Source organism: Varanus komodoensis, unplaced genomic scaffold, assembly GCF_004798865.1.
Source record: "Varanus komodoensis strain SLA01 unplaced genomic scaffold, ASM479886v1 scaffold36, whole genome shotgun sequence".
Taxonomy (NCBI): Eukaryota; Metazoa; Chordata; class Lepidosauria; order Squamata; family Varanidae; genus Varanus; species Varanus komodoensis.
The window spans coordinates 214,381-225,149 of NW_025335873.1; the positions used below are offsets into that span (position 1 = coordinate 214,381).

The following is a 10,769-nucleotide window of genomic DNA, read 5'->3' on the forward strand; positions in this document are numbered from 1 at the left end:
CAGGCAGAAAGGCAGCAGGAGGAGAAGCTCATGTGGGCCCAAAGACGCCTCAACCGCGGGGATCGGGTGCTGCTGAGACCATCAGGGCCCCTGGACCTTTATTTTCGGAAGTGGCTATGAATGTTAGGATGGTGGGATGGATTGCCTACGATAAGTTCATGGTGGCAAAAGCGAGATTTGGGGTGCCAGCCCTGTGGGTGACCCCCTAACATTGCCTCTGCTGTGAAGAAGTTCCATCCTTAAAATCAAATTATTGGCACTTTTAAACGCATCCCCCTCTTTAGTGGTTTGCTCAAGCAAACGAACCGGCTCGAGCTACCTCCCACGACCTTCCTATGAATAAATCACCCACAACCCCTCTAACCAGGGTTTTCCGTACAGCTTTGATGAGTTCACAGGAAGCTCCACATGTTTTACTAGCCACATGGGAAATTCAGCCAACTGGACTCCATCCTTGCTTTCCCATAAGGGGGCCTTCCCAAGCTTGAGCTATTACCCTACAATCCTTCTGAACTGCTCGGTAGCTTTTGGCTGTTCAAGGTTTTCTTGTACTTTGCCTTTAAGAAGGCTGAACGAGCGCATATCTCGGCTCCAATTTGCTGCTCACTGGAGCATAAATCCTGGTGAAACTAAAACACCAGGTCGATGGTACAAATGCCATTCATTTCTCACAGGCAGGCATAACGCAGGAGATGTTGAAAGCTTCATGACTGGACAAGTCACCATAGAAACAGCGCGAGTCAGAAGGGGTCTCCCGGGCCATCTAGTCTGACCTCCGGCTCCAGCCGGCTCCGCTCACGACATGCCCATCATGTGCATGTCCAGCCTATCCTTGAACACCTGCACCGATGGGGCCTCCACCTCCTCCCGGGGAAGCCCATTCCACACCCTCGGGGTCCTGACTGTCAGGAAGTGCTTCCTGGCATCCAAACAAAACCTTGGCTCCCTGAGCTTTGCTCAGTTGGGGCACGTTCTGCCTTCCTCTGCAGGGGAGAACAGGTCTCTTCCCACCTCTGTGTGACACTCCTTCACATACCTGTATGTCGCCAACATAACATACCATAGATTCTGAGAAGTCCCTCCTTTTAGCAGCCAGTCTGGAATTACAGTCTGACCGCAAGGGATTGCTCGCCCTGCCTGCATTCTTGTTCCGAAGCCTTCTCCACTCCAAAATCCAGCAATGGTAAGTCATTTCATTTTTACTACCTCCCCAAAAGATCCCTAGCTTCTTCCTCCCGCCACACTCACATGCTCCAACCCCAAAAGTCTTGGGAAGCCCAGATTTGCTGGCAGGTCCTGCCTCAAGTCTCTTCTGATGGAAATGTTGGCCCTTGGTGAAGAAAAGGTGAACTTCATGTTAGGCACAAGTAAAAAAAGAATTAAAAACAAAGCAGCCAATGTCACAGTGCCGTTCTACAAATACAAGGTGCAGCTATATTTTGTATGTTATGCAAGGTTCTGGTCCTTGCATCTATAAAAGTTGTGTAGTTGGGGAAAGGGCAGAAAGCAGGGGCTGCAATGATCAGGACTGAAGCAGTTCCTGTGTGAGGAAAGCTTGCTACATCTGGGACCGTTGAGCTTAGGAAAAAGGAGTGAGGGGGATGAAATCCTTCCTGGCTCCCAAAAGGGCATAGGGAGACTTTTCTCTCCCGGTGTCCCTAATACTAGGACCCAGTGGGGGTGTTCCATGAAGCTGGACGGTGGGAGGCGCAGGAGAGGTGAAAGGGGAGCCTCGCATGGCACAGAGGTCCATTGCGAAGTTCGCTCTCACAGAATGTTGTGATTACCACCGGCTTGGAGAACTGAGTACACTCCAGAAGGAGAAGGCTATTCAGGCTACTAGCCCTGATGTCTACATGCTCGCTCCTGGGCCAGGACAGTGTGCCTGTGGGCACCAGCTGCTGGGGAACATGGGAGGGAGAGTGATGTTGCACTCATGTCCTGCAGGCAGCTCGTTAGGCATCGTGCAGAGTGCTGGGCCAGAGGGACCTTCCATCTAAAAGAGTAGTGCTTTTCTTATATTTCTGGAGCAGTTCATGGCCGTTCTGCCATTTCAGCCTTTTTCAGTAACAATTTTCAACAGGCTGGGACTTGTTTTTTCCTTTCTGAGTGGCATATTTGCCTTGTCCTCTCTAGAGGGAAAAAGGGAAGGAAAGAACAGCTTCTGTGCTTTCCTTGAATGGCTTGTTCAAACTCACTTCCAACCACACCTCTGGAAAAACACTAACTTGCCAGGCTGGGGGTGCAAAGTGCTTTGGAACACAACCGCTCTCCATGCCCAGCCCAGCCCAGCCCAGCCCACTGCTTGATACTGGAAACAGAAAGCAGCCATTCTGCATGTTACGCTCAGGCATTCCTCTGCTCCGTTGCTAGACTGTCAACAAACCAAGGCGGGCAAAGCCTTGAGTCAACTTTGTTTAAGGCCTTCTTCCCTGGCTCTCCCCCTTGTACGTACTTTTACAATTTCTAGCTGCATTCCCAAGAGTTTACTCTGAAGCCAGTATTGCAGGGATACTCTGGGTCTCTAGCCTACCAAGCATTTCTCTCTGCCTGCCCGTGTCAGCAACCCTGCAGATGTCTCCTCCTCTGGCCAGATGCATCCTCTTGCTCTGTCACTCTGTCAGCTACTCAGCGGGGTCTTTGCAGGAGGTTGCTTGCACAGCTACCTGGTTTGCACTAATGGATCCAGCTTCTGAAGCAATGCCACAGGCCAAAAGCACGGATCAATAACGAACGGATCCTACAGTTTACCTAAGTAAGGGTCTTCTATTGGACAGGCCAAATACCAGGGTGGAGACTAAATCAAAGACAGAATGAACATTTCACATCTTGATACCCACCGTCTAGTCCTTGACAAGCGAGAAGTGAGTCCCCATAGCCAATCCAGAACAGGCTAGACCACTTTCTTACTGACAGGTGGCGTCAAGCAGGTCCATGGGGCGAAGAATGCGCTCAGGCTTCAGCAGGGGAGGGCGGCACTGCCCAAGTACCCGCCACAGCTGACCTGGTCTGGTTTTTGCCAGGAACTTTGCTCTGGCGGCACTGATGATGTGATGGCAAACCCACACGGGCGGCTTTGTTGCTCATGTTCAGACCCCTCCTGATTCAATGGCGGTTGAAAGCAGCTAAATCGCAATGGATTTCCGGGCAAGTACATTGTTTGGTTGCATTTTTCAAGGGTGGTTTTCTGGCCCAGCACCACCTCAAAGCCAGTAAGATTCAGATAATGAGTCAATATTAGTACAATAACATTCCAGAAAGAAAGACGCAGGGTCAATAGAAGTGAGTTTGGGACGGTTACTGCAAAGGAGCTCAGCACGTTTCTTTCCACCAACTGTTTTAAGGACCATTTATTGTTTGAAACAGGAACACTCGGAGGGAGACGTTTTTACTTTCCCAATATTTTAACAGTTAATTGGTTTTATCCTTGTTTTTCTCATCATCATCGAATGCGGTATGTTGTGTGTTGGTTGTTGTATGTGGTTGCTTTGATTTTTTTTTTGTCAGTCATCCACAGACTTTTCGTATTGGGACGGCATATAAGAACTTTAAAAAGAAATAAGTAAGTAAATGTATTGTGGGCCTGAAGGAAAGGGAAAGAATATGTGCCGGCAGCCTCATTTAATGAACGCTGCCTTGCTTACCTTGCTACTGGTGAATCCATGCCACTGTTCCATTTCTGCCTTTTTTTCCCAGGGGAGGGGAATTATTCTCAGGGCGAGTTGGTAGCCTCTTCAGCAGAGATGCAAAACCTCCCTGCAGATGTAATCTGACCCTGTGTTCCCCTGGAGGCCATGCTCCCCCCCCCCCCATGGACCCCCTTCCATGGACCTCCAGTCCCTTTCGCTGGTTTCCTGGCTTATCTGCACCTCCTTCCTGTACTTCAAAGGCTGGTGTGGCTCTGAAGCTCGGAAGCCAAAACAGGCCCATGCTTTTCACCCCACCCCCTTTGCCTTTGCTGACTATTCAATCGTGACCCCCCGGAGCTTGCCTGAAAGTTTGGCCCTTAAGACTGAGAGAGGATCTGCTCCCCTCTTCTTCAGGGTTCAACTTCTTCTCCAGAGAATCTCTAGAGTCTGAGTCTCCCCAATATCAGCCCTGTCATCTTAAATTTCCCGCAGTGTCCTCAAAGAAAGTTGGTGTGGTTGAGATGTTTGACCAGGAATTGGGAGGTCTGGGTTCAAGCCCCCTCCTTGGCCATGGTGGCTATGGACAGGACAGTGACTCTCAGCCTAACCTACCTCTCAGGGTTGTTGTGAGGACAAAAAGGAGAGAGGAGGAGGATTGCGTGAGCTGCTTTGGGCTCCTTGCAGAAAGGAAAAAGGTGGATATAAATATAAATTAATAATGCAGCATTGCTTTGGGCACTGTAAGAAAATCAAAATGGGAGCTTAACCCAGTGATGTCTGAAGCTGCCTGCCCTAAATGGAGCAGGATCCCTTGGGGGATCCTTTCCAACCTGGTGCCATCCCTGAGCAGGCGCGCCTTGTCTGGAATGTGCATCCACGCAAGCGCCCATGCACACCCCCCGAGGCTGTGTGAACCCCGCAGCCCAGCAAACGAAAATGTTTTTCCATCTTACATTGTTGCTGTCATGCTTTATTCCATCTTTTCGAAGCCAATGAACTCTGGCTTCTTCCAGAAAGCGAATTTTGTCATTTTGTTTGTTTTGTTTTCAGCTCCTACAAGTTTGTGTCTTCATGTTCCCAGGCTGAGTTGAGGCTACAAATGTCTTTATTCCCGATACTGATATCCTGCCTTCCAGTCCAACAGCAGGCCTCCAAGCAGTAGACTGTAAGTGACATGTTAATATCTAATAAATAGAAGCCAGTGCAGTGTAGTGGTTAGAGCACTGGACTGGGACTTGGGAGCTCTGGGTTCTAGTCCTCAATTGCCCGTGAAACTCACTGGGTGACTTTGGGCTGGCCCCTGGCTCTCAGCTTGACCTACCTTGCAGGGTTGTTAGGATGATAAAATGGAGAAAAGCAGGATATGTAGGTAAACTGCCTTGGGTTCTCTGCAGGAAAGAAGGAGGGGTAGGAGTATAAAAATAAATAATTCCACAGAGGAAGAGCAGGAGGAGACCAGAGCTAGAGCCAGCCTGGCAAGTTATGGTGGTGAAAGGCTTGGAGTGGGGCTTGGGGATCTGGGTGCTTGACCTTCTTGGGGCCATGAAGCTCTCCGGGTCACTTTGAGGTACTCAGTGACTCTCAGCTCAGCCCCACTCAGCTCACAGGGATGCTGTGAGGATGGGATGGAGAGGAAGAGGGACCCTGTGAGCCACCTTGGCCTCCTCGCAAGAGGGAAAAACTTATAAACAAACAAACAAACAAACAAACTTTTTTGAAAGGCACTGGTGGCTTATAAAAGTACACGCAAATGGTAGGACAAATGATGGAAAAATATCCCATTCCCAAATGTACTAAAGGTTTGGAAACCACTTATCCCAGGAAGTTGTTTCTGAGTTTTCGGGGAAATGGGGTATCCCATCCAACTCTCATTTATTAAAAAGAACCCTGCAGGGGATGGTGACTGGAAAACGTTTTCTAGAGCTTAGTCTAGAGGGCTAATCATTTCTATGTAAAGCCTGTTATAATAAAAACAATTCAGAATCCTGCAGCAGCTTCACTGTTCCCCAAAATGGGGGAATTTACCTATTCCCATAACACATTTCAAAATCAGATCTGTTGTCTTCTGTGAGTTGTGTGGGTGTTAAAGGTGAACTCACACACCACCCCTATGTTGTAGCTGAAATGTTGAACGCGTGTCAAGTTAGTAACTGGCAAATTAGTCCGCTTCGGCTTCTGTTCCTTTCTCATTTTTCCAACCTTCCACTTGGTTCATCCCAAACTTTGAGGGAAAAAGATGGCTTGAAAAGTGTCAGAATCCCGGAATTTCAATTTGAGAAGAGGGAATAAAACTCGGGTTCGTGGGAAAGACTAAGCGTCCAGACCATCTGAGGGTTTACTGTTTTACCCCAAGGTTGCCGCAGTACACTCACAAGAATGCAGGCTGCATTACCAGGCAGGCAGAGGTAAACTCTGCTGCAAAGCTTCAATACCATTACAGGGCATTTATAGGTACACAGGTACAGGGCAATTGATGACAGAATGCAGAGATTACAATAAGATTCTGAGGTCATCACATACAGAACAGATAAAGAAATGTCAGTCAATCACACTGCAACAATGAGATTAAAATATTTCTAATTGCCTGTATTGACACTTTAGTTGAGTAACTTGAACCCATCTCCAGGTCTGCTCAGACATGCAAATTCAAGCTACTAGAAACTATTCATGATAAGCTCAGACCCCTATCTAGACTCTAGACATTCTGCATGATCAGGGCACATGAAGCCCTCTGGGCTATCAAAAGATTATTGTAAACTGAATTCCAACAATGACGATTTACAATGTATATTCGGGCTAAAATGGCCTGTCTGCTGTAGCCTACAGCTAAAGGTGAGAGAAAGGAGCGGGGGATGAAGGCCATTTTAAACGGTGACAGCTTGGTTTTGAGAAGGAAGGCAGGATTTGATCCCACAATGCAAAGGCACACAGGAGTAATGCTTTTCAGACAGGATTTATCCAAATTTTCCCAACAAAAGTCATACAAGTGTTTTTACTTGCCCATCTCCTAATGCATGCATATTCACATAATTTTGACAAAAACTCACGTCTTGTGCAAGCAGTGGCCCTAATGCACTTTTGAACATTGTTTTCACTGATCCATGCATTTGATGTGCAGCAGCGAAGAGACCCCTCCTGCATTCCAGGACCTTCCAGGCTAAGCTTTGGTCTCCACAGGCACTTTTCTTTCTCATTTTTAAAAGTATTTCATTAGCAGGGCAGCTTCCCAGGCCTGCCCATAATTAGAAATGTTCCTTTCATTATTTTTAAATCAAAATTGGTTGTTGTAAACCTTCCAGGGAGCTTGGGCTATTGAGTGATATAGAAATAATGCTAAATAATAATGAAGTATGCCATTGCAAATGGAATGAGGAGATAGAGTGCTTTTCCACCAAGTTTTGGGAACACATCCAGTGCTGAACACCAACACTCCTATCAAGTCATGCCTTCAAGTTGCATTTCAAGAGCTCAATTTGCCTGCAAATCAGTAAGATCTTCCTTCAGCACTTTATCGGCAACCTTCTTCTTTGTTGCACTTCCTGAAATGCCGTCTCGTCGTCTCGTCTCGCAGCTCTTGCATCGGAATGTAAGTGTGGGCACTCCATGTGGGGAGGAACCGCTAACGTAAGTCAATTTGGATTGAGCTTACTGAATTCGTGGGTTCGCTCAGAGGCAGATAAATGCATCATCAAGCAGATAAATGCACCATCAAGCAGATAAATGCACCATCAGAGAGGCTGAGTCATTTTGCTTGTTGCAGCCAGAGGAGCAGCTGAACCAACCTGCTGCAGAACGCTGAGAACAGAAACGTTGCCCTCCTCTCCTTCGCCTGACATCTTTGCCAGTGACCTCCACTCCTGCGTCTCGATCCTCCATCTCTTCCGTCCTGCTCATTCCATGCTCCCTCGCATCAGAATGTAAGTGTCATTTTGCATTGCTCACATGTATATATTTATGGCATTTCTAACCATCTGGCTTACAATAATCTTCTGCCTCCTCTCGGTTTTTTCCCTGACAACAACTCCTCCGTAACTGGGTTCGGCTGAACGACAAATGCGTGTCCAGGACCTCCTGGATTTTCCTTTAACAGCGACTTCTGTGAGCCAGAAATCACATGGTCTTTCCTTCTTTTTGTTTCAGCCCAAGCAACATGAAATGTCACCAACTGATAAGAGCTGTCCTCCTTGGACTGTGCTTCATCGCTGTTCCCTTACTTATCTGGTAAATATTCCCGTCCTTGAATTAGTTGAGGAACACCCTAGTGCAGCACAAGATTCTAGCGGAAACACATTCTTGTAGCACTCTGGAAAAGCTGGCCTCTTTTAAAGCAACACGCAGATGCCAGCACCCTGCTCTTCTGCAGACTATATTTTAACTGATTGATCCTCATCTGAATACTGTCTATTGTATTATATGGTGTTCTTATGTGTTTTCATATGTGATGATGTTTTAATGTGCAATGTTGTAAACTGTTTCAAGAGTCCTTGGACTAGTTAATAGCAGAATATAAGTTGAATCGATCATAAAAATAAAATTATAACCCTAACCTTTGTATATTAATGTACAGATGTAAATGAATTTGCCAGTCCATATCTTGTTTGGTAAATTCTAACAATCTGTAATGTGATCTGCAAAAGTTTATGTCTTCACATAGATACATCCAGTAAAAAGAATGATAACATACAACATATTTTCTTAACCCTAAGCCTGTTTATCCTATATAATTTTCTTTAGGACCCGCCTTTTCCTTAACACAGGGGTGCCAGAACCTCTTTCAGCCCAAGGGCTGAGCTCCACTTTGAAGATGCCCCGAGGGCTGCACTCCAGTGGCGGGGGGGCGGGGGGGGGGGAGCTGAAAGCAAACAGGGCAGTGGGTCCAGGGCAAGCAGCTTACTATGGGCTGGCTCCACACATGGGGCAAGCTCCTTCTAAGTCCTCTCTTTCAGCTCCCCTGAACCCCTTGTAATTGGAGCACTGGCAAAATATCCATAGCTTTCCCATCTTCCCCAGTGCTTAATAATGGTTCCACTGAGACCTGTCTGTTCTGATCCAGACCCAGGTCCAGCACCAAAGGTTGGCATAGTTGGTCACCTGCCAAGGTAGTAGGGGGCCCACCTTATGAGAGCTCCTGTTTAGGTGCTCACCTCTCTCGGATGTGAAGGAGGAGCAGGAGGTTCCTGCACTGCCCACCCATTGCCTCCATGCCTGAATACGAATGAGGAAGGGGAGCAGGTTACCTGTTACCTTGTAACAGGTAGAGGGGCTCCTTGAAGGCTCAAGGGCCCAACAGAATCTAGAGCCAGCAGTGCTGATGAGATCTCGCAACCTTTCCATATCTTTCTGCCTCCATTAACAGCTTCCCCCCTTTATTTGGCAGGTTTTCCTTCTGGAAAGAGTCAGCTCACTACCTTCCCTATTATCTTCCCTGCCCCGATGTCTTGTAAGTATTGCCTTTGCACCCCTCCTATGTTCAGAAGTTTTTAGTTTGGCCATTGGAATGGAACTGTCTGGATCTGATTCTGGCAAATCTACGTGGCGGCAGCCATTCACACGCAGGGCTTGGTGGAGAGAGCAGTGGTCCGTGGGTTTTGTAACATCCAGTCCCTCTATTTCAGGAATGGTCAGCCATCTCCCTTTCTGTTGGAAGGAATCTGATGGAATCCATTTTCTAAAACCACAGTTTCATTCTGCTTTCACCAATGTGTATTAGCACTAATGCATAGTTGTGCATTAATTAATGAACATTAGCATTAATTTGAATTGGTTGATGCACATTTGTGCTCATGCAAATTGGTGCAAATCCCCCCTGCCAATATGAATCAGGGAAAGTTGGTCTGCTGGAAGGTCTTATTCGTAGAAACGCACATGGGTTTGCATTCATTGAAGATTTCTCAGACATATTAGTGATGCAGCTAAGTAATTTTAGACCCTGGACTTAGTTGTCTTAGCAACGCCCACTTTAGACCACAATGTGAATTGTTTCCCTTATGAAATACGAAACTGCCATTTCCACCACCCCTTCACCCACAATTTCTTCCTTCACAAATGCATATCAACATTTCCTGATATGTCAGGGCAGAGGTGTTGAATTCCTTTCGCACAAGGACTGAATATGGGATCACCAGGGCCTTCGAGGCCTTGGGGAAGAAACTCGGGGACCTAAAGGCCCAAATGGCCTTCACATCTGTCTTACCAGTCCGGGGATTTGTGCCAGGCAGGGATAGGAGGGTTGCCGAGGTGAACGCCGAGGCTTAGGGTGTGGTGCCAGAAGGTACGCTTTGGGATCCTCGACCACGGCACCCGGCTTCTTGCCAATGGACTTCTGGCAAGGGATGGGTTGCACCTCACGAGGATGGGGAAAAGGTCCTTTGGAAATGCTCTAGCGAGCTCTGGAAATGCTCTAGAGAGCTAAAGAAGACTTTAAAGTGACCGGGGGAGGGGGGTTCGGGCCCTCCAGAAACGTGTCTGCACTGGACAAGTGTGGGGAGAAGATCAGGGCTCTGGGACCAGGGTTTTAGAGGTACTGCAAGGACTGACAGACTCCTTCAGAGAGGAGCCAGGTATCAGGGAGGATGGGAGGAAGGAGGAGGCTGGGAACTCCAAGGGAAGGAAGCGGTGGGAAGGCGTTGAGGTACATGTACACCAATGCTAGGAGCATGGGTAATAAGCAGGAAGAGCTTGAAGCTCTCCTGGGAATAGGAGGGTATGATCTGGTGGGAATCACAGAAACTTGGTGGGATGAAAGGAATGACTGGAATGTAAACATAGAGGGGTATCACCTTTTTAGAAAGGACAGGAAGGGCAAGAGGGATGGGGGCATGGCTTTATGCCTCAGGGAAGGGATAGGATGTGGTGAGATAGAATGCAGCACAGATGGGGATTTGGCAGAGGCAGTCTGGGTGAAACTTAGGGGTTTTGACAGGGAAAGAGACCTGACAGTGGGGGTATGTTATCGCCCTCCAGGTCAACTTGAGACCCTGGATGATGTACTGACAGGCCAGATTCTAAGGATATCTTGGGGGAAACACACAGTAATTACGGGAGATTTCAATCTCCCAGATGTTACTTGGGAGACTCACTTGGCGGTGACAGACAGGTCACATCGCTTCCTAGAAACTATAGAGGGAGGGTTTTTCACAC

The 10,769-nt window shown here is 47.6% G+C and overlaps 1 protein-coding gene across 3 annotated transcripts in view; it reads left to right on the top strand.

Moving 5' to 3' along the window:
* The first annotated feature begins 1,110 nt into the window (after positions 1 to 1,110).
* GBGT1 (globoside alpha-1,3-N-acetylgalactosaminyltransferase 1 (FORS blood group)) overlaps positions 1,111 to 10,769 on the top strand; it is a 16,953-nt gene continuing 7,294 nt past the window's right edge. The window contains exons 1-5 of one of the 3 annotated variants that reach the window (XM_044440163.1): positions 1,111 to 1,183; positions 4,680 to 4,794; positions 7,390 to 7,546; positions 7,770 to 7,850; positions 9,007 to 9,069. In XM_044440163.1, coding sequence (XP_044296098.1) covers positions 7,527 to 7,546; positions 7,770 to 7,850; positions 9,007 to 9,069 — 164 coding nt within the window. In that variant the 5' untranslated portion in view covers positions 1,111 to 1,183; positions 4,680 to 4,794; positions 7,390 to 7,526. Of the gene's footprint in view, positions 1,184 to 4,678; positions 4,795 to 7,199; positions 7,547 to 7,769; positions 7,851 to 9,006; positions 9,070 to 10,769 lie in introns of those variants that run through there. The other 2 variants (XM_044440162.1, XM_044440165.1) reach the window with 2 other exon arrangements.